General features: G+C 44.9%; 1 protein-coding gene across 4 annotated transcripts in view; it reads left to right on the forward strand.

The window, feature by feature from the left end:
* Positions 1–25,556, forward strand: part of SLC13A3 (solute carrier family 13 member 3) — a 52,966-nt gene that overhangs the window by 2,162 nt on the left and 25,248 nt on the right. For 2 of the 4 annotated variants that reach the window (XM_075901244.2, XM_075901243.2), the window contains exons 2-5: positions 14,294–14,559; positions 14,984–15,147; positions 22,987–23,053; positions 23,822–24,007. In XM_075901244.2, the coding sequence (XP_075757359.2) occupies positions 14,294–14,559; positions 14,984–15,147; positions 22,987–23,053; positions 23,822–24,007 (683 nt within the window). Of the gene's footprint in view, positions 1–12,794; positions 13,216–14,293; positions 14,560–14,983; positions 15,148–22,986; positions 23,054–23,821; positions 24,008–25,556 lie in introns of those variants that run through there. The other 2 variants (XM_075901245.2, XM_075901246.2) reach the window with 2 other exon arrangements.

Below are 25,556 nucleotides of genomic sequence, written 5' to 3' on the forward strand. Positions count from 1 at the left end.
CCAGCAGTTGATGAGGAGGTGTGAATATCAAGAGAGGGAAAATTGCTTTTGTAGTGAGTCAGCCATTTCCAGTCCCTGTTCAAACCCAGGTTAATAGTGTCAAGTTTGCAAATGAATTGCATCTCTGCAGTTTCTCACTGAAGTCTGTTTTTGAAGTGTTTTTGTTGAAGGATGGCCACTTGAGTGTCCAGGGAGATGGGAGTGTTCTACTGGTTTTTGTATGTTACCATTCTTGATGTCTGATTTGTGCCCATTTATTTTTTGGCATAGAGACTATCCAGTTTGGCTAATGTACATGGCATAGGGGTATGGCTAGCACATGATGGCATATATCACATTAGTAGATATACAAGGTGAATGAGCCCCAATGATGTGGCTGATATGGTTAGGTCCTGTGATGGTATTGTTTGAGTAGATATGCCAGCAGAGTTAGCAACAGGTTTTGTTGCAGTGATTGGTTCCTCAGTTAGTGTTTCTATGGTGTGGTGTGCAATTGCTGGTGAGTATTTGCTTCAGGTTGGGGGGCTAACTCTAAGTGAGGACTGACCTGCCTTCCAAGGCCTGTGAACTTGAGGAATATTTTTCCAGGATAGATTGTAGACTACTGATGATATGGTAGAGAGGGGTTAGCTGGGGGCTGTAGATGATGGCCAGTGGTGTTCTATCATTTTCATTGTTGGGCCTGTGCTATAGTAGGTGACTTCTGGGTACCTGTCTGTCTCTGTCAGTCTGTTTCTTCATTTCCTCAGGTAGGCATTGTAGTTTTAAGAATGCTTGATAAAACTCTTGTAGAGTAGGTGTTTGTCTCTGTCTGAGGGGTGGAAGCAAATGTGGTTGTCTCTTAGGGCTTGGCTATAGACAGTGGATTGTATGATGCCCTTGTCTTTTCATCAGTAGATCTCAAAGGGAGTCTGAGGCACAGAGAGATGCAGTGACATGCCCAAATAGGCCCCTATGAACTAGGGATGTAAAAGTGTCCATGTGTAAATGGTTAACCAATGAACCTAGGCTCATTGGTTAGCCTTCACAGATACATGAAGAGGCTCTCCCCCCACCCCCATGCTGCTGCCTCTGTATCAGAGAACAGTGCAAGGTGAGGGGATGGTTTTAAGCTGGCTCCCTGTAAGCACTGGCTCCCTCACCAATGCTGCTGCCTCTGATACAGAGGCGGCAGCATGAGGGGTGGAGGAGGCAGACGGCTCAAGGGAGCCATCTCCCCACATGCAAATGTGTACATGTTTACCTTAATAAATGTATTTTAATATCCCTATGATAAACCCAGAGTTCCTGAGTTCCAGCACAGGGTTCTAGCTATTAGGACCACTGCCTCCCGAACTGTAAGGAAATCCCATGATAAGGCAACCCCAAGCTCTATACCTAAGAACAGTTTTCTTGGGGAAGCCAAAAATTGCCAAGGTGATGTCAGAACTGTAGTTAGATTCTCAGTAAAGTTTCATCTGAGCCACAGTATGCCCTGTGAGTATTGCATGGTTTAAATACAGGTTTGGGTCACGGTTTGTTATCATTCATTCCCTCTTATGAGCAATGTCGTCAACGATGGCATTTTGCAAGGGTAGGACATGTGGTTGTAAACTGGCAACCTTTGTTTCTGTGACTGAAGGAGCTTCTCCAGTGAAATATTTGGATTATTCTGTACAAGCTGTTTCCAGTTTAAGATTTGAGCTTCGGGGTTGTGTGTTTGAGAGCAGAGCAGGTGACTTGTCTTTAGCAGCGAATGCTAAAAATCTTCTTGGCGGGGAAAGGCAGGATTTTTACAGCTCTCTCACACAAAGTTTAGTTAGATGCCCAGAGTAACTATATTTTCCTTTCGGGAGACATGGGATGAAATGCAGGTCCTGTTGATGTCTTTGGGAGGGTTTTTTTTTTTTTGGCCATTTACTTCAACGGGGCCAAGATTTCACCCTTGAATTCACATCCTGACTCAGAGCCACTTGAAAATGAATTTGTTCCAATCAGCAGAAATTGGGCACAGCTCAGCATGTTCAGCATGCTCAAGAGACGCACTCGACTGGAACAGCAGTGGCTAGGGCCAGTCATGAGTCAGGTGCATTGGCAGAGCTGTGTGGAAGACACCTTTACAGTCTACTGATCTCGTGCAGGGCTGTAATCAGATAAAACCTTCACATCCGAAGTCCCAACATGAATCCCTGAAATAAAGAAAAAAAGAATGAACATTGTTCTAGTTGATGTCACCGCACAGAAGCAAAGAGAATTCCTTTCTGGATTTAAAATCCATACTTTCCATTTTGCATAACTGTTTTTTTTTTTGGATGATGTCTTGCTAAGTGCATATGAAATGTTTCGATTGTTTCAAAGGGAAGAAATGGGGTTATATAACAGATACCTAATTCCCTTTGCAGACTTGTAAATAACTCATTATATTAGCTTGCACATTCAGTTTCTGCAACTGAACAAGTAACTTGAAAGCTTTTAATGGTTTTTCTTTGGAAGCTGAAACTGTTCATCCAGGCACATAGTCTGTGTTAGAAGAGGCATGTTGTCTGTTAAATGGAGTATGTCTACTACTCTCTTGTTCTGGGATATGTCTATACTACAAACCTAAGTGGAATTCTAGTCACTGCACAAATGACTGTGGTGGTGCATATTTACTCTTCTTGGGTTGGTGTGTGTCCTTGTCACAGTGGTCTCCAACCTTTTTAACCGCAAGATCACTTTTTCAATTTAAATACAATGTAAGATCAACCTCAAACCCAAATACCCTTGCCCCACTTCCCCCTCTTGCACCTGCTCCACCTCTTCTCGGAGGCCTCACCCTGCTCACTTCATCCCCCTTCCTCCCCGAACCTCATTGGCTTTCACCAGGCTGGGGTAGGGGGTTGGGGTGCAGGCTCTGGTCTTTGGCCAAGGACTTTGGAGTGTGGGAGGGGCTCCAGGCTTAGCCCAGGGTGTGGGATTGGGGTCCAGGAGGGGTTTCATGGTGCAAACTCTGGGAAGGAGTTTGGATGGAGGGGGATTCACATCTGGTGCAGGAGGAGATTCAGGGCTGGGACAGGAGTTCAGGAAGCAGGCTCTGGTTTGGCACCATTTAACTGAGACAGTTTCCGAGAGGTGGAGCAGTGGGGTTTAAGCAGGCTTACTCCTGCTCTGGCCTTGCACCATTCCTAAAATCATCTGGCATGTACACCAATGGCTCCATGGTACCATGTGCTGCCCCTCATCTACAGGCACTGAGCCCACAGCTTCTACTGGTCAAGGTTCCCTGTTATTGATAAATGGGAGCTGTAGGAGCGGTGTCTGCAGGCGAGGACAGCATGTGGAGACCCCTGCTCTGCCTTTGTCAGGGGCTGCAGGGACATGTCAGCCACTTCCAGGAGCAGCAATTACCACAGAGATCATTAATCCAGCTGCAACAGGTTGGGCATTTTAGAACTCACTACTCATAGAATTAAATTAAAGCATGAGAGCGAAATGAAAGTTATGAAATGCACAGACCAGTCAAAACCCAAAAACTAACACACTTTGCAAGCTGTAAAAGTAGTAACAACAACCTCCTGCATATGTGCTGGGTCAGGAGATGCGAGTGAAAGACAGTGTGAGTTTTTGAGAGTGACAGAGACACACACAGCGTGTGAGAGTGACAGAGATTTGCATTGCCAAGCTCCTTTCATCCCCTTCTCTCTATGTGGAGATGGAGTACAGAAGTGGAGGGAAGAAAGGCACCCTGACATCAGTGCCCCCTTCTTCTCCCTCCCACACCCTGCGCAGCAAGCAGGAGGCTCCCAGCGGGGCAGCTTCAAGGCAGAGGGCAGGAGCAGCATGACAGAGGGTGCAGGGGCATCTGAAGAGCCAGCACTTAATAGCTTCCTCGCCAAACCAGTCAGGATCACCTGTCAGAGGCTCAAAGATCTACCAGTAGATCCTGATCTACTGGTTGGTGACCACTGCCTTATCAGGAGCAATTTCCTTGACCTAATAGGGGCATTGTGGGGAGTTGACAGCCTGGTTTCCTCCTGGGCAGAAGGAAACGTAGGCAGGGAAAGGCATTGACTTAAAAAAATTGCCTACACTGGGGGGGCTGGGGCCATGCTGTGTGGCTTCCTGACTCTCAACTGGAGTTGGACAGAGCTTGGCTTTGGGTGGAAAGGGCAGGACTTTGGCTGCCTTCTGCACTGGGCCTTCACCTGCCACTGATGGAGAGAACCATTCTAAATCCTTATTCAGTCCTAATTTGATCATGTTAAATTTGCAAATGAATTGCAGCTCTGCTGTTTCTCTTTGTAGTCTGGTTCTGAAGGTTTTTTTTTTTTTTTTTTTTTTTGTAGATGGATGGCTATGTATAAACCTATTACTAAGTGTCCAGGGAGGTTAAAGTGTTCTCCTTCTGGCTTTTCTATGTTACCTTGTTTGGTGTTTGATTTCTGTCCATTTATCCTTTGACACAAAGGCTGTCCAGTTTGGCCAATATACATGGCAGAAGGGCATTGCTGGCACATGATGGGATATATCATGTTAGTAGATATGTGGGTGGATGAGCCCCTGATGATATGGCTTATGTGGTTAGGTCCTATGATGGTGTTGCTCGACTAGTTATGTGGACAGAATTGGCAACAGGGTTTGTTGCAGGGATTGGTTCCTGGTTTAGTGTTTCTGTGGTGGGTGGCTGCTGGTGAGCATTTACTTCAGGTTGGGGGGCTGTCTTTAGGAAAGGACTGGCCTATCTCCCAAGGTCTGTGAGAGTGAGGGATTGTTTTCCAGGACAGCTTGTAGATTATTGATGATGTGGTAGAGAGGTTTTAGCTGGGGGGTTGTAGGTAATGGCCAGTGGTGTTCTATTGTTTTCCTTGTTGGGCCTGCCCTGTAGTAAGTGACTTCTGTATACTCATCTGGCTCTGTCAGTCTGTTTCTTCCTTTCCCCAGGTGTGTATTGTAGTTTTAAGAATGTCTGATAAAGATCTTGTAGGTGTGTGTCTGAGGGACTGGAGCAGATACAGTTGTATCTTAGGGTTTGGCTGTAGACAATGGATTGTATGATATGCCCTGAATTAGGGCTGCCAGATGGTTTAACCAAAAATACCAAATGCGCTCCCCCCCAAAAAAAACTGAGGAAAAAAAAGGGGGAGATCAAAGCTGTTGGAGGGGGGAAAAAAAGGACCCCGACAGTTATTAAGCAAAAAAAACCAAACCAAAATTACAAAAAAACCCAGCATGGCCCCTTTAAGGCCTTTGGGGCTTTTTTTGCCGGTGGCCATCTTGTTTTCTTCCTCCGTGCCAGCAGACAGCTTCCCTGCGGAACCAGGTGAGTGGGGGGGAGGAGAGTCCGGGGGTGGGGCTGGGCCCGGTTGCTGAGTGTGTCATAGGGTTGCCAGGTGTCTGGTATTTTTGCCTCCTGGCAGGGAAAAAAAAATCAGAAAATACCGGACATTTCCGGTATTTTCTGATTTTTTTTTAAATCAGTCAGGAGGCGAAAATATCAGAAAATGTCAATACCGGACACCTGGCAACCCTACCCTGAATAGAAGCTGGAGGCAGGTAGGTTAGTGCCGTGGTCAGTAGGCTTTTGGTATAGGGTTGTGTTTATGTGAGCATTATTTATTTATACTGTAGTGTCCAGGAAGTGGATGTCATGTTTGGACTGGTCCAGGCTGAGGCTGATAGTGGGGTGGAAATTGTTGAAATCCTAGTGGAATTTTTCAAGGGCCTCCTTCCTGTGGGTCCATATGATGAGGATGTCCTCCAGGTAGCACAAGTAGAGGAAGAGTGCCAGCGGATGAAAGTTGAGGAAGCCTTGTTCTAGGTTAGCCATAAGAAACATTGGTGTACTGCAGAGCCATGCAGGTACCCATAGCAGTGCCACTGACTTGAAAGTATAAATTGTCCTCAAATATGAAATGGTTGTGGGTGAGGACAAAGTCACAAAGCTCAGCCACCAGGTGTGGGAATCCTAGTAGAATTTTGGGGACACTGTTCCAGTCAGCTTGTAGTCCATCCTCATGGGGAATATTGTTGTAGAGAGCTTCTACATCCATGGTGGCCAGGATGATGTTTTCAGGAAGTGCACCGATGCACTGTAGTTTCCTCAGGAAGTCAGTGGTGTCTCGAAGATACCTAGGAGTGCTGGTAGATTGAAGAGGAATCCCTTGCTAAAGAGAAGCTACCATAGCTAGCTCTTGGCTACTCATTCTCCACACCCCTAGGCAGAGTTAAGAGATTTGGGTGGGGGGCAGAGAGCACTTTACTCAGGTGAGTTATGCCAGTGTAATTGTCCCTAGGGGGGTATTAAAAGTTGTGGAAGTTAGAGTTGGAGGGTGTTGGTTCAGCTGAGTATTGTAGTATTTAGGGATGTAAGGGAGTAGTTGACTAGCTGATGACCCAATAAGCCTAGGCTTATCTGTTAGTCGAGTTGACTACTCACATTCCTCCCACCCTGCTGCCTCTGTATCAGAGGCAGTGAGTGGGGGGAAGCAGGAGCTAGTGGTGGTGGGAGCTGACTTAAAAGCTGGTTTCCCCCAGCACCAGCTCTATCAGAGGCAACAGCATGGGGTGGGGGGTGAAGCAGGGGCTGCTTTGCGGCAGCAGCCTCTGTCCACATGGGGCCTCAACTGGGGCTGCCCCGCTCCTACTGCCTTTTAAATTGCAGAGCTGCAGTGGGGTGTGGTCCCGGATTTGGCATGAGCTGGAACTCAGCTGGGCTACCTATCAATTAATTGAGTTGTCAATAAAAATTCTGTTGACTACTTGATTAGTAAATTAACCTCATTTTAACACCCCTAGTAGTGTTCAGTGATCACTTTGTGCTTCTTGCACTTAGAAGAACACTGCTTTATTAGGTGTCCTGATCCAGCTAGCTAAGCAGCTTCACAGCACCCCTCACAGACTCTCAGCCTTGGAAGCTCAGCCCTTAAAGGACCTGATCCTAATGTCCCAGGTGGCCCCCCCACCTTATGTACTAGATCCTTATGTCCCAGGTGGCCTTACCTTATGTACTAGAACCACACCTGTCCTGTTGCCAAAAGCCCTCCCTGGCCATGAAGAAAGGGCTAGATTTTGGCCATAATACAATGTACTTGTTAGTGTCTTTTAAAGGGTACCAGAGATATGGGACCTAATATATAGCACTTCAACTATTCTCCTAGGCCTCAGTTTGGCACTGAGCTCTATGGTTGCCCATTAGGGACAAAGTGTGGGATTGGATGATTTGTTTTTTATTTTAATGTAACTCAGAAAAAATGCCACTGGAATTGTGAAGGCCAATCAGTATGAATGACTGAGCCTGAGCCTTGGGCTCTTGTTGCCTACAGATGTTCAGCTGGTTGCCTACAGACGTTGCTTCCCAGGAGCTTCATTTCTGTTCACAAGGGGTGGCTAATCTCTGCATTGGGGATCAAGGGGCAAAGTGTCACCTGGATTTGCATTTGGAATGCCAAGAAACCACAAACTTACCATGAGTTTGGTGGAAAGTCCTAAGTGGGCAAAGGCTTCCTGAAAAGATTTGAGCCCCTCAGGGAAACTTCCAGAGGACATGATCTGAGTGGGCATGCAGGTCACAAACACCTGGCAAGGAATTTCCTTGTGAACACTGACACAGGGTGGTAATTTAGGTGCCGGAGGACTGAAAATTCCCCCATCAAGTCAGGCCCCTTCTAATGCTGCTCATTTCTATCCCCTCTATCCCTATATTGGGGATGCTGTTAAAACACGTCCCCTTTGCCCTCCCTGCAGTGCAGCAATAGCTGCTGTTGTAAGCAGAGCTAGGATGCAAAGAGGGCTGTGTAAATACATACGTAGACAGATTGCCGGATCCTGGCGGGTTGGCATTTGAATGGCACCTCTGCATTTGTCAATGCTTTCTGAGAGGATTGTGTGGTTGGAGAAGAACACTCTGGGGTAACTGGTCATCATCTCAACTTCTGACTGCCTCTGGGAAAGAGAGAGTCTGAGCTCACAGGCAGGTTTCATTGGAGGTAGCATGTGCTCCCTCAGTGGTGGCTGAAACAGTGAAAGGGTGATGCCTGGGCCATGCATTAAGCACCGCGATGCACGGTTTCCCGAGGAAGTGCATTTTCCTTACCACACTTTGCACCACAGTCCCTGGGGTCACCCCGTCTCAGTGGCTGCTGCTGAAATTCTTGAATATTTAACCCAAGAGTTGGAGGCGCTTGTGACCCCCTCTAGGGGAGTTGTGAATGATTGCAAAACGCTCAAGTAGGGCAGCAGTTGGTTGGAATGTTGTGTTGCAAGTTTAGGCACAAGGAGCACTTTTAATGAGATGTGCAAAGTGCTTGTTACAACTGCTTCTAATGAACTCTATGCCTGTGGTCCCCTAGCTGTAACCAGACCTGCTACCCAGGGCTCCGGGCAAGTGTTTAATGCCCACTTCTTTCTAAAAACACTGATTCAATCCTTTAATGAACACAGATCAACTTACAACTAACTTAGAAGTAAGATATAGGGGCTGGCAGGCTTGGAAGCAATGGATATCTCCTGACTGGAGTAAGGAAACTTAACAGCTTCCAAGAAAAAGCAGCTCTGACATTTAAAAGCAATAAGCAAGAACCACTTAGTGTTGCCAGATGGTTTAACCAAAGATACCGACCCCCCCCATAATCCCTCAAAAAACACTGTTGCGAAAAAAAAGGGGGGGAAAATTGTTGAGGGAAAAAAAAAGGCCCCAACAGTTATTAAGCAACAAAAATACAAAAAAACCAGCATGGCCCCTTTAAGGCCATTGGGGCTTTTTTTGCTGGTGGCCATCTTGTTTTCTTCCTCTGTGCCAGAAGACAGCTTCCCGGTGGGATCAGGTAAGTGGGGGAGGGAGGGAAGAGAGAGCCCATGGGATGAGTCTGGGGGCTGGGGCTGAGCCTGGTTGCTGAGTGTGGTAGGGTTGCCAGGTGTCTGGTATTTTCGCCTCCTGGCAGGAGAAAAAAAGTCAGAAAATACCGGACATTTTAGATGTCTGGTATTTTCTGTTTTTTGTTTTATTTTTTGTTTTACCACACAGGAGGCAAAAATACCAGACTGTTCAGGTCAATGCAGGACACCTGGCAACCCTAGAACCACTTCCAAATTAAGTAGCAAAAGAGGGCACCTGAGGCTAACTGGAGATAGTGGGTGATGTACCGAGAGCCCAGTAGGCTAGCAGTATTTAGGTTGGGAGGGGAAGTGATGGCAAGAATGGGGTATGGCGCACTGGTGAGAAGGCATGTGCACAATGGAAAGCAGCAATATCTAGTGGTTAGGGCCAGAGCCTGGGGGTTAGGGATCCCAGATTCTATCTCTGCTTCTGGCTACCACCCATCCCCCTGCAAGGGTTAGCCCTCATGGCTCTTGCCCCCTCCCCTCCGCGAGGAGAAGGCCGGATGGCTCCTAGCATTCCTCTTCCCCTGTGAGGAGAAGGGTATGCAGCTCCCGGCCCTGCCCAGGATGGGGGAAGCTGCATGTCTCCACCCATCCCAGGAGGGATGGATGAGGCAGGGTGGCTGAGGGTGGAGAGAGGGGCTGTGGGAAACAGAATGACGTGATGATGTTACTGTTGTCCCACAGGAAAAGCTTTTATATATATATATATATATATATATATATGAGAGAGAGAGAATTGCAAGAAGTGAGTATTCTGAGAGGAAAGCTGATTCCAATATTTGTGCTCATTCACTCCGCTATATGTGACCTTCAAGTCCAACCGAAACAGTATGAATGTCAAATTGGGAACAGTTTGCAAGTAACCTGGAGGCTGAAAGGTATTTGTTTGCCAGATAATGGTGATCAAAGGTGAGATCTTCGTCCCTGCACTGCCCCCTTGACACTGGGCGAATGGGCTAGAGTGGTGAATGGTGATCTAAAGGTTTTGCCTCGGAGAGAAATCCCCTGTCACAGGAATTGAGGAAGATCCTCCCTGCTACCCTTGGCTGTTGTGGCATAGGTGTGTGGGAGTGAGGACCTAAAGGATGTAATGGCTGTGGAGCTATATTCTACAGCAGGGATGGACAATCATTTTTGCCCAGGGGCCACTTCAAACATTTTTGAAGTAGCCCCGGGCCACCCCGGAAGGGGTGGGGCATAAGCAGGAAGAGACGGGGCCTAAACAGGAAGGGGCGGGCTACTTCATGATTGGTCTGGGGGTGGAGGAGCCCCTTTGCTCCCCCTTCCCACTAGGCACCCTTGCCCTGGAAGAGGCTTGGCACGCTTCTCCACTCGTAGGGCTGGGGCAGGGCGAAGGACGCTTCACGTAGCTCCCCTGCCCCTAGGCCCTGATTGGCCATGGGGCAGGGGAGCGCACAAAGACTCCTCCGCTCTTCCCCCCCACCCTGTGAGCAGCACACGACGCTTCAAAGCGCCACGTGCTCCTGGCAGGGTGAGGAGGCTTCGTGCGCTCCCCAGCCCCCAGGCCGTAATTGGCCTGGGGGAGGGGGAGCAGCAGGGCCTCCGCGGGCCGGATCCACCCACTTGGCAGGCCAGATCCGGCCTGTGGAGACCCCTTTGCCCACCCCTGTTATACAGCATCGCAGCCCATTGGACAGCTCCAGGAAGCTGCTGTAATTTTGAGAGGCTCTTGGGTTCTATCCAGACTCAGCCAGGGGACTGTGACAATGTGATTACACAAAAAGTCACAGCATGGATCCTTATTGTGGAGGTCTGAGAAAGGGAGTTCTGAGTAGCAGGTACAAGAGCTTGTAGTATCAGTACTGGTATGTACACAAGTGGTTGCAAACCATTTGCCTGATTCTTCTCTCTAGCCTGTGACAAATGGGCAGGAGGGGTCAACCAGTCAACAGGCTGATGTATGCATATTACACATTTTGCCTGTCCAAGAAAGTCTTCTAAAAGCTCCCATCACACCATCCCCAGTAAAGTCCCTTCAATAGGGCTTCCGAGTGTCTGGTATTGAACCGGTCAGCCTGGTATTTGCACCTTGCATCCAGAAAAAACGTTCAGAAAATACCGGACATGTAAAATGCCCAGTATTTTCTTGGAAGGGCAGTTGGTACATGTGGTGCAGCTCGGACTAGCTGGGGCAGAGGGAGGGAGCAGGCTGGAATTAAAGGGGCCGCGACTGTATTTCAGCCCTGGTTAGTCCTGTTTTTTTTTTTTTTTTTTTTTTTTTTGGCTTCACAACTTTTGTTGTTTTTTTTTTCTTTTTTTGCTCAACAGAATTTTTTCCCTTTTTAAAAAATTTTTTTTTTTTAAATTTTTTTAAAGGAGGTTCGGTATTTTTTGTTAAACCATCTGGCAAGCCTACCCTCCAAGGTTTCAGCCTACTTCTTCGGATGGGTTGTTCCTATCCCCTCCTTCAAGTTGCCAGGCAGTAGAAGTTTGTCTTCCGTAATAACTGTTACTAGGTAAGGTGTGGCTGCCTCTGCTGTTGCAGAGGATGCAGTAGGTATCATAGCATGAAAAATCCAAAAGGCATTTCTTGAACACAGCGCAAGGGAGAGAATTCTCTAAGGAGCCTCTTTTGTCTCTGGTGTAACTGGAAGCAACTCTGGGAGAGAGAAGGGCTGCCTAAGACTTCCCTAGCAACCATTAAATGGTTAAAAACTAACCTGATCACTAGGGATGTCAACATGTAGGTGACTATAAAATTAACTGATAAGCCTAGTCTACATATTCCCCAGGTGGTGCTTGCTGTACAGACAGTCTGTGAATTGGATGTGGGGGACCTGACCACCCCACCAACTGGCCAGTCACTAGCCCTGGCCAAAGAATACTTGCAAGGATGGCAGCTGAAATCAGTGGAATGTAGGCACCTAGCTCCCTTAAGCCACTTCTATACTATGCAGAAGATCGATACTGCTGCAGCTGATCTTCTGGGGTTCACTTTTAGTGGGTCTAGTGAGGACCCACTAAATCGAACTCAGAGGGCACCTATGTCGGTGCCAGTACTCTTGCTCCTCACACAGAGTAAGGGAAGCTGACAGGAGCGTAATTAACACAGCTGGAGTTGCGTATCTTAAGTCAACCTTCTACTCTAGTGTAGATCAGGTTTTAATGCTTCCTAACCCATCTCTCAGGAGCTGGGAGCACTCATTCATTAACATTGGCAGAGGGCTTTGATAATTAAAAATGTTCAGTTTTATTAAAGACTTAGAGGTTGCTGGTGTTGTGACTGCTAATCAAGAGTTTGGGAGGGTGCTATTAAAAGAGACTCTCCTTGTTTTAAGTGAAAACTTTTCTTTGGGTAGGGTCCATCCACTTTTCATTCTGAACTAGGGGATACACCAACAAAACTAGTTCAGTCCAAAATACAACTTTGGCTATTTTTCCCAAACTAATAGATGACAACACAAAATTGCAGTAAAACACTTCAGAATTATGGTACAATTTTTCATGTCTGGTTGTTGTCTAGAAACCTTGGTTTTTAATCCTGGATTACAAGTGAATTATTAGACTACAAATTTCTCCTGTTGAGTTGTATTGTTTCACGAACATGTGGAAACTGTAAAGACAAGAGTTTTTGTTTTCTGAAAAGAACACTGACAGTTAGCCCTCTGGATTGTGCTTTTCTCTAACCTGATCAGTTGAGAGCTGTGTGGATGGAGCTCTTACTTTAGGAAGTTGACAAACCATTTAAATCACTGCTGCAATAAGAGACAGAACACGACACCCGCGTTGAAATTCATTCCTTTCTGGAAGCTGAAGAGGATTGGGCAATAGGAATAAAAAGGTCTTTTGACCTCGTGAGGTTTCTGGAACTTGGACTGAGGGCAAAAAAATATTTGCAGTGCAGTCTGTAAACTCTGTTGGAAAAGTCAGGGTGTTAGCAACCCTCATCTCATTTGAGCAGCATTGCAGGCAGAAGATTAACAACATAGTTAGCCAAGTGGATCTTTTCTCAGTTTCCTTTGCTGCCAACTCCCCCCCTCAAGGATATAGAGGGGTGCAAAAGCTAATGCAGCCCCAGGAGGATTTATTATTGCTGGTGTCTAGAAGGATCAATGCACATTTTCCATTCCAGCCAGATTTTGCTACTCCTGCTTCCACCTATGTGAAGATCCATAAGTGTAAGGGAGGGAGAGAAAAATAGTCCATGGAGGCAGTTGACTCTTGTCTTCTTACAGGGGAGTTATAGCCACCCCTAATATGGAGGAGCACAGCTGCCATGCACATAACTGAGTGCCAATGGCAAAGCCCCTGAGATGTCCATGGGTCTTAAGGATTCCTTAGCTTCTAGATCCGGAACCCCTATTCATTCTACAGAGGGAAAAAAGGGAAATGTTGTCTAGATGAAATTACTGTAAGGTAGGTTCACAACTCGTTGAAAGGCCCTACGCAAAAAGCAGTTATCAATGATTTGTTGCCAAACTTGGAGGATATAGCTGGTGGGATCACACAAGGCTCAGTGTTGGATCCAGTATTGTTCAATATTGTAATTAATGACTTGGATAATGAAGTTGAGAGCATGCTTATAAAATCTGCAGAGGACACCAAACTGGGAGGGTTTGCAAACACTTTTAGAAGACTGGGTTAGAACATAAAATTACCTTGGGAAATTGGAGAATTGGTCTGAAATCAGCCAGATAGAATTCAGTAAAGATGTGTGTAAAGTACACTTGGGAAAGAAAAATCAGTGCAAAAACTACAAAATTGGAAATAACTGGCTAGGGTAGGCAATAGTGTATTAAGAACAATCTGGGCAGAGTTCCGAAGACAGCAACACAAACGAGAAAAAAGTTAAGAAAACCTGATCTATGCGGAAAGAATTACAAAATTTTGCTTGCTTAGTCTTGAGAACAGAAGACTGAGGGGGAACTTGATAAGTCTTCAAATATATTAATATCTGTAATTGATAGAATACTAGAAGTGGAAGGGACCTTGGGAGGTCATCAAGTCCAATCCTCTGCTCTCAATTGTTCTCCACTGAAGGTATGACAAGAAATAATGGGCTTAATCTGTAGTAATGGAGACTTGGGTTAGACATTAGAAAGTTTTTCCTAACTGTAAGAAGAGTTACGTACTTGATTAGGCTACCAGAGGAGATTGTGAGGTCTCTGTTATTAAAGATTTTAAGAACAAGCTGATCAAACTCCTGTCTGGGATGTATTAGGTATATTGAGCTCTGGCCTAGATGACATTTTTAGGTCCCTTCCAGCTCTGTATGTCTATTATCCTATAAAATCCTTCCCCTAATGGAATGATCTGGGGAAAATGTCTACATAGATGAGAGGTGAGCCCTTCCTATGCTCTCCCTACCCCTGCACACTGGTGGTAAGTGGGTGCATTTGACTTGTTTACGGTAAGTGTACCAAGGTGTGAAGACTTGTTTGTAACTTCAGAGCTGTCAGCTTCTCTCTCCCTCCATTTCCTTTTGCCTCTTCAGGAGGGAAGATGCCTCTATGTGATTCTTGTGATGGCCATTTATTGGTGCACAGAAGCCCTCCCTCTGGCTGTGACTGCTCTGCTGCCAATCACCTTGTTTCCATTTCTTGGGATTCTCCCTTCGAACAAAGTTTGCCCACAGTATTTTTTAGACACCAACTTCCTCTTTCTCAGTGGTTTAATCATGGCCTCCGCCATCGAAGAATGGAACCTGCACCGCAGAATTGCCTTGAAGGTCCTCATGCTAGTGGGAGTCCAGCCTGCAAGGTAACATACAGAGCAATGGTAATTGCCGCATGTAGTTGCATTCCCCTGATTTCAGTGAATGAGTTGAGCTGCAGACTGGCCAACATGCGTGTGCACTCTCTCTCGCTCTCGCTCTCTCTCTCTCTCTCTCTCTCTCTCTCTCTTTCTCTCTCTCTCCTGCTCCCCCCCACCCCCCAGAGCTTGCTGAAGGTTGTTTTTATTCCTTTGTTGGTTGGTAATGAAGCAGAGGAGAAATGTAGCTACTTCAGCCTTTTCGTATTAGCACTTATCCCTGTTTACATGCTCTGGCATATTATAGTATAGCCATAGCCAGCTTTGTTCCTATGTATTTTATGAGACTGGGGCATGGGATTTTCTCAGCTGGAGCCTAAAATTTACCTTGCAAAAACCACAGACTGTTAAACTTAATTTTTTTGCCTTCCAGGCTGATCTTAGGAATGATGTTGACAACGTCTTTCCTATCTATGTGGTTAAGCAATACAGCCTCCACTGCGATGATGCTTCCAATTGCAAATGCAATTCTAAAGAGCCTCTTTGGAGAGAAAGAAGCATCTAAAGATTTTAATAAAGAAAATGAAGAAAATCAAGGTAACTCACATAGAGCAATAAAATGCACAGTCTGGGGACAGACCTTTTCCAATTGGGCTCTGTGCCTAAATTTCCATTGCCTTCAGCAGGTCAAAATCAGTCCTGTTAGCTGAAGATTGATATATATTGGAATGCCCTTTTTAAGAGAATATGTTTCATTATGAAGGTAAAAGGGCATTGGAATATTACCCTTTCACATTGCTGCCTTTCATCCTGGCTCCTCCTTCTGTCATTCAGATCAGAATAGATTCCTATTAGTCACGGTGAACACTCTTTGGGAGCAGTGAGCTCCTGAATAAGGCCAGGTCTACACTACATGATAAATTTGATTTAAGATCTGCAACTCTAGCTATGAAAATTGGTTAGCTAGAGTCAAAGTACCTTAAATCAAATTTCTCTGGTGTCCCCACTGCAGGAAGTTGACGGGAGAAACTCTCCTGTTGACTTCCCTTACTCCTTGTAACCCTGTGAATTACCAAGGTTGTGGGGAGACCAGCAGAGTTTGATTTAGCGGGTCCTTACTAGGCCCACTAAATTGAACCCAAGAAGATCCATTTCTGGAGCATTGAGCTTCCAGTAAGTATTGACAAGGCCTAAGACATTTCATGAGAGGTGGAAAATTTGATTTGCAAATGTATCTTGGGGCAATAAAGAAAAGGCTGGGGGATGCATACCTACAGAGCTCTGATAATCAAAGTAATGGTGCAAATTAAACCTCAATCCTATGAAGGCACCCAGATGTGATATTGATGAGATTCCTGTCTATACCTAGACAGGTAGAGAGACACAGTCAATAACTCTTTTAAACAATAACTTTTGCCCAGTTAGTGGCCTTTCCTACAGGATCTGGGTAAGACATTCATTGGCCTTTTAGGCCTTGATCCTGCACCACTAAAGTCACTGAGAGCTATGCCATTGTCTGTCAGGGGTTTAGGATCAAGCCTTTAGGGCACACATCCTTTTCCAGTGTGGGAGTGCCACTGTCACTGACTTGCTGTGTGATCCTGGAAAAGTCATTTCTCCTCTCTGTTCCTTTCTTCTCCCTCCTGTAAAATGGAGATAACAATGGGGAGTTAAAGGATTAAGTGATGCATATACTGTAATCCTTTGAGAGAGCCTCAGGACCAGTGCTATATAAGTGCTAAGAATTATTAATAAACTGCTGTTGCACTAGGTTCAATCAGGGATCTTAGTAACTGGGGAAAAATCTTCTCCCTGCAGATTGATTGTTTGCTAAACAGGGAGACTGTTTTTCTGGCAGACAGTGATGAAGAATTGCAACACAGAAAGGAGGTCTCCGCTGAAGCTATTAATGATGGTTGGGGTAGTAGTAGCTTCTGCTTCTAAGGCCATATCTTTACTCCGTGAAAGATCAACGCTGCTGTGATTGATCTTTCAGATTTTGATTTAGCTTGTCTAGTAAAGACCTGCTAAGTCAAACTCGGAGGGTGCCCCCCCATCAGCAGCCAGTACTACTGCTGGGAGGAGTAAGGAAAGCTGGCAGAAGTGTTTGCTCCCATTGGCTCCCTGCCACTCCCACAGTGGGAGGCCAAAACTCGAATCAAGGTATGTTGACTCCACTTACATAATTACTGTAGCTAAAATTGCATATCTTGATTTAACCTTCCCCTTTAGCGTAGACCTGGCCTTACTTCTCCTAATTGTCTTTGTGAACTGCAGAAACAGAAGTAGCATTTACGAAGTAAACGCTTTTTGGTTGCTGCTAATTCCTGAGACATAGAAAATTGAGTCCTCTGAAGAAGAATTCAAGCCTATGCATGTGCCACAGGGTTATAATTAATCCATCACAATCAGTGCAGGACCATGATGAGATATTTGTGATCCAGGCCACCTTGTTGCTTTCACACTATGAATTTTTAATCGTACACATTTTTAGTCTATTACAAACGGTCACTTGTTTTGGGGGATTTTTCAGAATTAGAGCATTTAATAAGTTTGGCCTTTAACTTTCTTCAACCATGTCCTTTGATCCAATCTTATTATATATTTATAATGTTCATTTTAGTTTAGACTGACTCTCTAGTCCAGCACTCTTGGGACCTGACAGGTGCCAGACCTGAGAATTTGCTGACCCACAGGAAGTTAATATTGTCCAGCAAGTTCAGCGTTATCTATACTCCCACTGCTTACTGGGCTCTTAAAGGACATTAAGGGTAAATTAGAGCTAAATAACAGCACAGAACACTGATCCCCAGGACTAGTGGCTGTAAACAAACTTTATGGGAACACAGGAAACTTGGCCACACCCATGATAAGAGGACATCAGGCTAACTAAAATAGTGCTGGAGTACAGATGTTGCTGGACCAGAGAGAGCTGGATTAGAGAGGTACAACCTGTATTCCTTAAAGATCAACTAATACAGGGACCCCATGATAGCCCATTGTACTAGATACTGTATAGATTGCCCCTGAACTAAAGAATTTACAATCTAAACAAGCAAGACAGATAGGTCAGTGGAAAGAGATATAACATAGAAACAGATTCAACGGAGGGATGGTTTGCAAATGTGTTAGCTGCCTCATTGTCATTACTTTTATTTAATTTGAACTTGAGCCTTGCCAGAATGGTAAGCAGAAGTGAAAAGAATTCACAACAAAAATATAGAGTCAAAAATGCAGATATCTTAGTATACCTCTGACTGGAAGAAAGGTAGAAATCAGTAGCAGTGGAGGCTAATTTGGCTTTAGTACAAATGTCAAGACAAACTTGGTCTTTTTTCTCATCCTCACTGTATTTAGAAAATAGAATAGGCACTTCAGCTGTGATCTGGACAATGCAAGCTAAATTTCTTGAATGAACAGAGGTGAAAGTAACTTAAATTTCATACAGGTACTGTTGTATCCCCCTCTCTACAGTGAAGAGGGTCCGGGGGGGGGGGGGGGGTTGCGATAGGATAGTATCTCTAAGAAATTTAAGTGTAGAGTGGAGTAGGAGGGGGCTTAGGCCAGGGTGAATGGATGTGCGGGGTGCAGGAGTCAGGGCAGGAGCATGGGAGTGTAGGGGCTCAGGGCAGGGAGTTATGTGCGGGGGGGGGGGGGGTGCTGGAATCAGGGTTGGGGGTGTGAGCTGGGGCTCAGGGCAGGGGGCTGGAGTATGGATGGATGGAGGAAGTGTAGGGGGCAAGGGCAATATTTAGGGTGGGCAGTGGGGTCTAAGCTGCCTCCCAATATTTGTACCAGGATTCTGTTCGCTGTTTCCTTTCATCACTGTCAGGGAGCAAGAAGGATGTTCCCAATGTGGGTCACTCACTTCTCTGCCCCCTCCCTTCCCCAGTCAGGAGAGCGAGGCATGCACACAAGCTGTGAGCTTTCCTCCTGCTTCCTGAGAGTGATGGGAAGGGGAGCAGCAAGCATTGTTATATGAATCTTGGGGGATGGGCGGGCTTCAGCCCTCCTGCTCTCCCTATGGCACTCTAGGGGGGCTCAGGGCTGGGGCAATCCTGCACCAGGAATGGGGAATGCACCCCCAGCCAGCCCATTTAGCCTCACTGCTTAGCGCGGCAGCCTGAAGAAAACCCCGGAAGTCCAACTGGGAGTGCATCCTGCCTCTTCCTGCAGCCAAGCACCCTAACCGGCCGGCTCTTTCTTGCCAAAGCAGCATACTGGGGTGCTCTGGCTTACTTTCACCATTGTGAATGAGCCCCAAATCTTGAAGCAATTCTCTGTCAAGCACAATGAATTTGGTTTGTGTGTCGATGACCAGAACTGAACCGGATTTTTCCTTGAGGTTTAATCTGTTATTGAAACTTGCCTTGACACCAGGATTTGGTTTCACGTCTAAGGTTAGATTTGGTTTCCCAACTTTTGTGCAGCTTGTGTGCAACAAATAAAATACATGCCCCTTTTGTAAAGAGGTGCCCTCATTTGAGATTTCCAAGGTATAATAATATACATTATGGAAAATAAGATGAGCAAAAATATTTGCAAAATGGGCTCTGTTTCGAGCTGCTTTTAAGAATGACATCTGATAATTTGAATTTGCAAATCTTCATGGTTACATTTTAAAACATTTACTGGCCAAGAGATTAGAAAATGAGTCTAGTCTGGAAACACATAATCTGTACTACTGTGAATGAACAAATGCTGATTTGTAAATAAGCATTCACAGAATCAAGGCCATAGAGTGCTAAGGATATTGACTAGTGTTCACCCACAGAAGAGACCACATTTATGGATACCATTATAAGAACCTACTGTAAATAGTGATAGTTGAAGCGTGAATAACTCACTTGGGTTTAACAGGATTTGGATAATTGTCCTTCCATGGAATATCCAACTGTTCTTGATTTTCAGAGTTGGTTTGGAAACTTGCTGAGAACAGGGTTTCATGTGACTTCTGGAATTTTCTATTTTGAGGCTGGTTGGAAATGTCTTAGGTGCACCTTCATTAATCTACGTTAGATTCTGGCACTTCTAATCCCAAATCCATACCCCGTGACAGCCACATGGTCAACTGCCGAGCCACATGATAACTATTGTATCTTGTACCTTTGGCCACCTCACCTCCTCTCTGCCTGCTAAACCATCTCCACCAGCATTTCAGTCCTCTGAGCAGTTTTAAAGTGTTATTTTAAAAACATTTCTTCCTTTCCTCCTGAATGTAGAATTTCTTCTCCAGAATCACACAGGGTGGGCTGGGCAACATTCAGCCCTGGACCATGTCCTGTAGCCCAAAAGGGCTAGGAATGGAAGCTTCACATCATTAGAAAGTTACAAATTCATAGCCTCTTTCTTCCTTTTGTTATGCCCCCACACTATAAGCTATCAGCCCTTGGACTGTTACATTTTTAGAGATGGAAAAATTACTTTTAAATACATTTAGAAGCCTCTAAAAATTGATAGTGATCATCTGCCATGCCTGAAAAGTTGGGCTCATGTTACTAAGTCATCTTATCTTTAGTGGCCAAAGGAATCTAATAAAAGCACCAATACAAATAGTGTTAAAGCTAAACTTTATCTAAAGAAGTATTCCTATAAAGTATTCCGCCTGTACAGATTGTGTGATAGTGCAGCATAGAATGAAGTGTTCATTGGCACATGTTGCATAACTCATGATTTCATCAGTCACCAGAATGTGGCTATCGTGAAATGTCTCTCTCTCTCTCTTTTTCTCACTCTCTTTTTTTTAAAAAAGGCTACTCGGACTGCAGTGCTCCCACAGGCTTGTGAACAGATATCAGGGGGTGGGTCCTTCCCATATATGAGAGGGGCTCAGTTACAAAGATATGGAAAATATCTAATAGGCTACGTCTAGACAGCAGGGCTATTTCAGGATACCAGAAGTATTCTGAAATAGAAATTCCATATCTTTAAATGTGCCTGTTATTTTGAATAATATTTAGAAATAACGGGTGCACTATCTGGCATCCCTGTAACCCTCATTCCATGAGGGTTAAGGGACTTGTCGTAGTCGTGCTTATTTTGAAATAACCTCAAATAAGCTACAGAATTTTTCTAGTGCAAATTGCGTAACTTATTTTGAGGTAAGGGTGCTGTGTAGATGCACCCATATAGACAGAACAAACAGAAGGAAAATTTTCTTCACTTAGCACTCAGTTAACCTGTGGAACTCCTTGCCAGAGGATGTGGTAAAGACTAGGACTTTAACAGGGTTCAAGAAAGAACTAGATAAATTCATGGAGATTAGGTCCAGCAATGACTGTAAGCCAAGATGGGTAGGAATGGAGTCCCTAGCCTCTATCAGAGACTGGGAATGGGTGATGGGAGAGGGATTGATTGATGATTCTCTGTTCTGTTCACTCCTCCTGGAGCACCTGGTATTGGCCACTGTCGGCAGATGGGCCTTTGGTCTGACCCAGTATGGCAGGTCTTATATAATGAAATGTACACTCTAGTTTTAATGACCAGCACAAAGCTTAAGTGGGATTTAAATGGTGCATAGCTCTTGAGCTGGCCCTCTCTGCAAGAGATGACATTTGCTCATAGAGAGAGTGAGAAAGTCCACAGTCACCAGTGGGTTAATGTTATTCCTTCTAATTACATCTCTTTACCACAGCTTTCTTGGAATCAAACCTCCTCTTTCCAAGCTAATTAACTCGGATGCTGGTTGGCAACATGTAAAACATGACATTGCAAAGTTCCCTGGTTCACTGAGCTTGATCTCTTCAGTGTATGAGTAAGCAGGTCCAAAGACTTTGACCATTGTGTCCTCTCCCCATAGTTCACTGCATTTTCTTGCTGGAAAAAGAAGGCAGTGCTTGTGGTTGAGGAATGCGCAGGGAGAGCTGGGGGGAAAGTAGCACTGAGTCCATGCCCGTGGTGATCAGGAGAGCATTTTGATCTTTAGTAACCCTAATTCTAGGCCTCTGGAATTCTAAAATGGACAACATAGAATCATAGAGTTGGAAAAGACCTCAGAAGGTCATCAAGTCCAGCCCCCTGCTCTAGACAGGACCAAACATGCAACATGCAAGGGATGGGTAGCAGTGTTCAGCAATAATAGCAAACGTGAAATGGAATGAAGGATTGTGCTTCTGGCTCCATTCTAATAAAAATCACCAATTCCGAGACCAAAGTAAGGCTCTGGGGACTTTATAAAAGGTATCGCCCAAATGTGCCATTTCATGTTTGCAGACAGAAGCAGCTAGTCAGATCCAAAATCTCACTGTGCTCTCTTAGGGCTTGTGCCCTGGGGCTGGCTACGTCTAGATTGGCATGATTTTCTGCAAATGCTTTTAACGGATAAGTTTTTCCGTTAATAGCATTTGCAGAAAAGAGCATCTAGATTGGCACGGATGCTTTTCCGCAAAAGCACTTTTTGCGGAAAAGTGTCCGTGCCAATCTAGACGCGGTTTTACGCAAGAAAGCCCCGGTCGCCATTTTTGCGATTGGGGCTTTTTTATGCAAAACAATACCTTGTTGTCTACACTGGCCCCCTTGCACAAAAGCATTTGCGCAAGAGGGCTTTTGCCCGAACGGGAGCAGCATAGCATTTCCACAAGAACACTGACAATCTTACATGAGATCGTCAGTGTTCTTGTGGAAATTCAAGCGGCCAGTGTAGACAGCTGGCAAGTTTTTCCGCAAAAGCAGCTGCTTTTGCGGAAAAACTTGCCAGTCTAGACGCAGCCTGAGTGTTCAGCCTGTGGCATGTGTGGCTTTCAGAGAGTGATAGGCTCTAAACATTGCCCATGCTCACTGGGTGAAATTGACCTGTGTGAAGAAGGCCTGGGATAAGGCTTACTCACCACTATGTCCTACCTTAGCCTTCCAAATGGGATTGGAGGTGGGAGCAAAGTGGTGCCTTGGTCTTGGACTGGCTTCCTGCATGGGGCTGTAATTTCATTTTCCAAGAGCTCCTCCTTTAGGGAGCACGGGGCAGGGGCAATTCTGATGTAACCCAGGACCAAACCAAAATTATTTTGAGTCCTAAAATGAACCATGTTTACTTTAAAAACAAAACCAAAAACAGACAAACAAAAAATACCTGAGAGGTTAACTTACAAACTGGAAACAGAGTCTACATTAGAATGTCCTTATCACTGGAGTTGTGTATTAGATATAGTTTGTCCTAGATTAGATGTAACTTGTCCTGGCCAAATAGGAGGAGCAGAGTTTGCCAAGGTGAGGGACAACAGGTTTCCAGAGATCTTTGGAGCTCTGTTTTACATGGTGTCCTGCAGACAGTAGTAGTGGCTGTGAGGCGAGAGCTGCATTATCTCTTGTGCCCTGGCCTCAGATCAGCAGGAGTGAATTTTCCTCTCTGAAAATGACAATCCCTTCCAGTCCATTGTGTGGGTCAGGGAGAGTTTTTCTAGATGTTTAAACTGTTTTAAAGTCCCAATCTTTCTTTTTCAGCCTCTTTACAGCAGAATAAACTTTACACTGTACCAACTGAGCTGCAGTTTCTGGCAAGTACTGAGGAGTAAGTTAACTATAAAGTTTGTATTGGAGAGTTGAGTGAGGTAATTATCCCCTCTCAGAGTGAAATGGCCTTAGGAATGTGAAATTCAATCAATGAAACTGTTTTGACTCTTCTTGCTACTCCATTTCCCGACTACCAACAACTTGAGTAGAGAAATCCCTCTCCAATATATTCAGTAAGCCAACACAGGGCCAGATTTTCAGGCCACTTTGAGAATGTGATTGGAGGTGTCTACTGCTGGGGAAGTGTCTGTACTGCTTTCTTGAGGACAGAAAATGGGTCAGGCAGCAGGTTTAAAACACCAAGATTTACATGTTGCTGAAGGTCCAGGTTTGATACATAAATGGTGTGGAAGCTTCCCAAGGAATAGACTCTTCCTGACACTTGGTAGCTTGAGCTCACCAAACCCCTTTTCCTTTTTTAACATGAAGAGTGTTGACTTTTTGTTAAGTTTTCTGGGGAGCCTGATCCTACATGGTACTGTGTGTGTCCTGGGAGGTGTGAGCACCTTCAACTTCTACTGAGGGCAGTTGTGGGCGCTCAGTGCTTCATAGGGCCCATCCAGTACAGAATGGCTCTCAATTGTCAGCTGAATGATGGAGATGTCTAGCAGGCCCCATGTGCAGTAATATTCTGCATAGACACCCTTTGGGATAGTACTAATCTGGTTACTAAAAGCTGAGCTTTCCTTTTGCCAAGGTCCTGAATTGGTTGCACCTGTATTTAAACCAGGGCTTTCAATGGAGTCTCTTTTGGACTGTTTTAAAGCAAAGATCTGATGGAGGAGAAGGAAGTTGCCATTGACATTCCCGTGGATTTGAAGAAAGAGGAAGAATACAGGGCAAACATATGGAAAGGTTTCCTCATTTCAATCCCTTATGCAGCCAGCATTGGAGGTACAGCCACGCTGACAGGAACGGCACCAAATCTCATCCTTCTAGGACAGCTAAAGAGGTATGGGAGGAAACCCTTAGGAAGCCAGGACCCTAGAAGTACAATAAATTTATGAAATTGCTGCTGATCTGCACTGTCTAGGAGAGGGAATTCTACCAAATTAAGACCTCATGTGTTTGCTACTAGAACTTCACCTTTGGGCTGAGATCAAGCATGTTAAGTTCCTGCCCTCAAAGCAAGTTTTGGAAAAAGCAAATGACAGTAGGAGTTCAAAAGGCTCCTTCAACTTTAGGCACAGTACATGTGTGGTCCCCCAAATGCTATCAGTCCTGATTCTGCAAAACACTGTAGCCATGTTCTAGGGACTTTGCAAAATGCGTAAAACTGAGCACATAATAGAAGTGGAGGCCTGGAAGGGGACCTCAGTAGCATATAATCCAGTCCTCTGCATGTGATAATGAGACCTTTCCTGACTGGTTTTTGTCTAATCTGTTCTTAAAAACCTCCAGTGACACAACCTTCTGAGCAATTTATTCCAGTGCTTAACTATCCTGGAAGTTAACAATGTTTTTCTAATGCCCACCCTAAACCTCCCTTCCAGCAATTTAAGCCAGATGCTTCTTGTCCTATCCTTAGAGATTAAAAAAATATTTTAATCTCCGTGTAACTATTTTTTATGCACTTAAAGACTGTTATCATGTCTCTCTCTCCACCTCAGTTTGCTTTTTTCAAGTACATCTACACTGTGGGGGTTTTCCGGGATACCGGAAATATCCTGAAAAAACTCCGCCGCATCCAAGGAATGTGTTTGCTCTTCTACTTTTTTTTGCAGAAGAGCAAACGCGCTCTTTCGGGGAGCCCTGTATTCCACGTTCTACGAGGGATAAGGGCTCCGCCGAGGCTTTTTTGCCATTTGGCCCCATCTAGACAGGGCCAAATGACAGAAAAGCCTCTTCTGGAAAAGTGATTGGAAAAAGCTATGCCAATTGCAGAGTGCAATTGTCATTGCTTTTTCCGAAAAAACCCCATATAGTGTAGATCTAGCTTTCCAGACTAAACAAACCCAGTTTTTAAAAAAAGTCTTTTCTCATAGGACATGTTTTCTAGATCTTCAGTCATTTTCGTTGCTCTCTTTTGGACTTTCTCCAGTTTGTCCATCTTTCCTGAAATGTGACCAGAACTAGACACAATACTTAAGCTGTGGCTTTATCAGCACAAAGTACAGTGGAAGAATCACTCATGTCTTACTTCCACCACTCCTGTTGATACATCTCAGAATGATGTTCACCTTTTTGGCAGCAGTGTTACATATTAGAATCATACTTATCTTGTGATCCATTATGACTCTTAGATCCCTTTCTGCAGCCATTTCTCATTTTGTACATGTGCAATTGACTGTTCCTTCCTAAGTGGAGTACTTTGCACGTGTCCTTACTGAATTTCATCCTATTTAATTCTGACCATTTCTCCAGTTTATCTGGGTCATTTTGAATTTTAATCCTATTTTCCAAAGCATTTGCAACCCCTCACAGCTTGGTATCACCTTTAAATTTTGTAAGTGTGCACTCTGTGATATTATCTAAATGATGTATGAAGCTATTTAACAGAA

This window comes from Pelodiscus sinensis, chromosome 17 (assembly GCF_052426305.1).
Source record: "Pelodiscus sinensis isolate ZL-2025 chromosome 17, ASM5242630v1, whole genome shotgun sequence".
NCBI classification, from domain to species: Eukaryota; Metazoa; Chordata; order Testudines; family Trionychidae; genus Pelodiscus; species Pelodiscus sinensis.